General features: G+C 45.8%; 1 protein-coding gene across 1 annotated transcript; it reads right to left on the bottom strand.

Moving 5' to 3' along the window:
- Positions 1-241: 241 nt before the first annotated feature.
- LOC107579535 (glycoprotein-N-acetylgalactosamine 3-beta-galactosyltransferase 1-like) lies at positions 242-862 on the bottom strand (the record flags this gene model as incomplete). Its single annotated transcript, XM_016265357.1, has 1 exon — positions 242-862. A coding segment is annotated over exon 1 (606 nt), but the record flags the coding sequence as incomplete, so codon positions are not given.
- Between the last annotated feature and the right edge of the window lie 134 nt (positions 863-996).

Genomic DNA, 996 nt, shown 5'->3' with positions numbered 1-996 from the left:
TCATGGGAACAGATTTGGAGAAATTTAACATTACATCACTTGCTCATGAATGAAGAAACAAACTCATCAACACCTTGGATGGTCTGATGGTGAGTACATTTTCAGCTAATGTTTGGGGGAAGTATGTGGCCTTGCATGATTTTCTGTGAAATATGTCAACTCTGACTGCATAAAATCTGTTTGAGTTAAAGTCATTGAGTGTATTCTAGCCTTAATTCACCCTCAAATGTCTCATTCTTACCTCAACGGGGTGGTAATGCTCATAGAGGAGGTACCAGGGTCGTGGTCTGGGTAGCTGTCGGGGCAGGTAATTGTTTGGAGGGTAAGGATGAAAGGTTTGTCTCCCCAACACGTCCCTGGAATCACCCAGCTGGACTTTCATTGTCTCCATGCATTTTCCCAATCCAATGTCCTCAATTTCTGTGTTGTGTGTGCAAAGCCCATCAGCAAAACCCTTCACAAATCTCCTCAAAGCTTCCTTACTGAGGACGTAACCAGCTCCTCCGCTCATGTAGCCCTGTGCGACGAATGGCGTGAACCTACGTCCAAAATACAGAGGCTCCTCTGTGTTGTGCTTGGACAGACCGTAGCGCAAATTCTCAAGGACAACAAATGTGTCGTCGTCAGCTTTGAGGAACCAATCAGCATCATCCAGATGGTGCATGTGAATGTGCTGGAAGGCCCGTATGGTCTTCCAGTAGAGTTGACTGCGTCCTTCTAACACGTTGAGCCCTACCGTGGGGAAATCTGATGCCTCCGAGCTCATGTACAGGACGATGTTGCAGCGTTTGCCCCATGTGGCACGAATATGTTGGGTTCTGGACTTCAAGTGTTGGGGCTGTGTCATTACCCAACATAACACTCTGACCTTCTGGCTAAGATCCAGCGCAGCTCTTCTGTTTTTGACTATAAGAATATTAGAGTTTAGCTTAGAAACAGAAAGAGACTGTCAATCAAATGTCATGTAGAGAATGATCTAACGTGTCATGCTAGTCT

The sequence above is a fragment of the Sinocyclocheilus grahami genome, unplaced genomic scaffold (assembly GCF_001515645.1).
Source record: "Sinocyclocheilus grahami isolate Dianchi unplaced genomic scaffold, SAMN03320097.WGS_v1.1 scaffold18002.1, whole genome shotgun sequence".
Classification (NCBI taxonomy): Eukaryota; Metazoa; Chordata; class Actinopteri; order Cypriniformes; family Cyprinidae; genus Sinocyclocheilus; species Sinocyclocheilus grahami.
The sequence above is the reverse complement of the archived record's forward strand: the minus strand, read 5'-3'. Positions and strand labels throughout refer to the sequence as shown.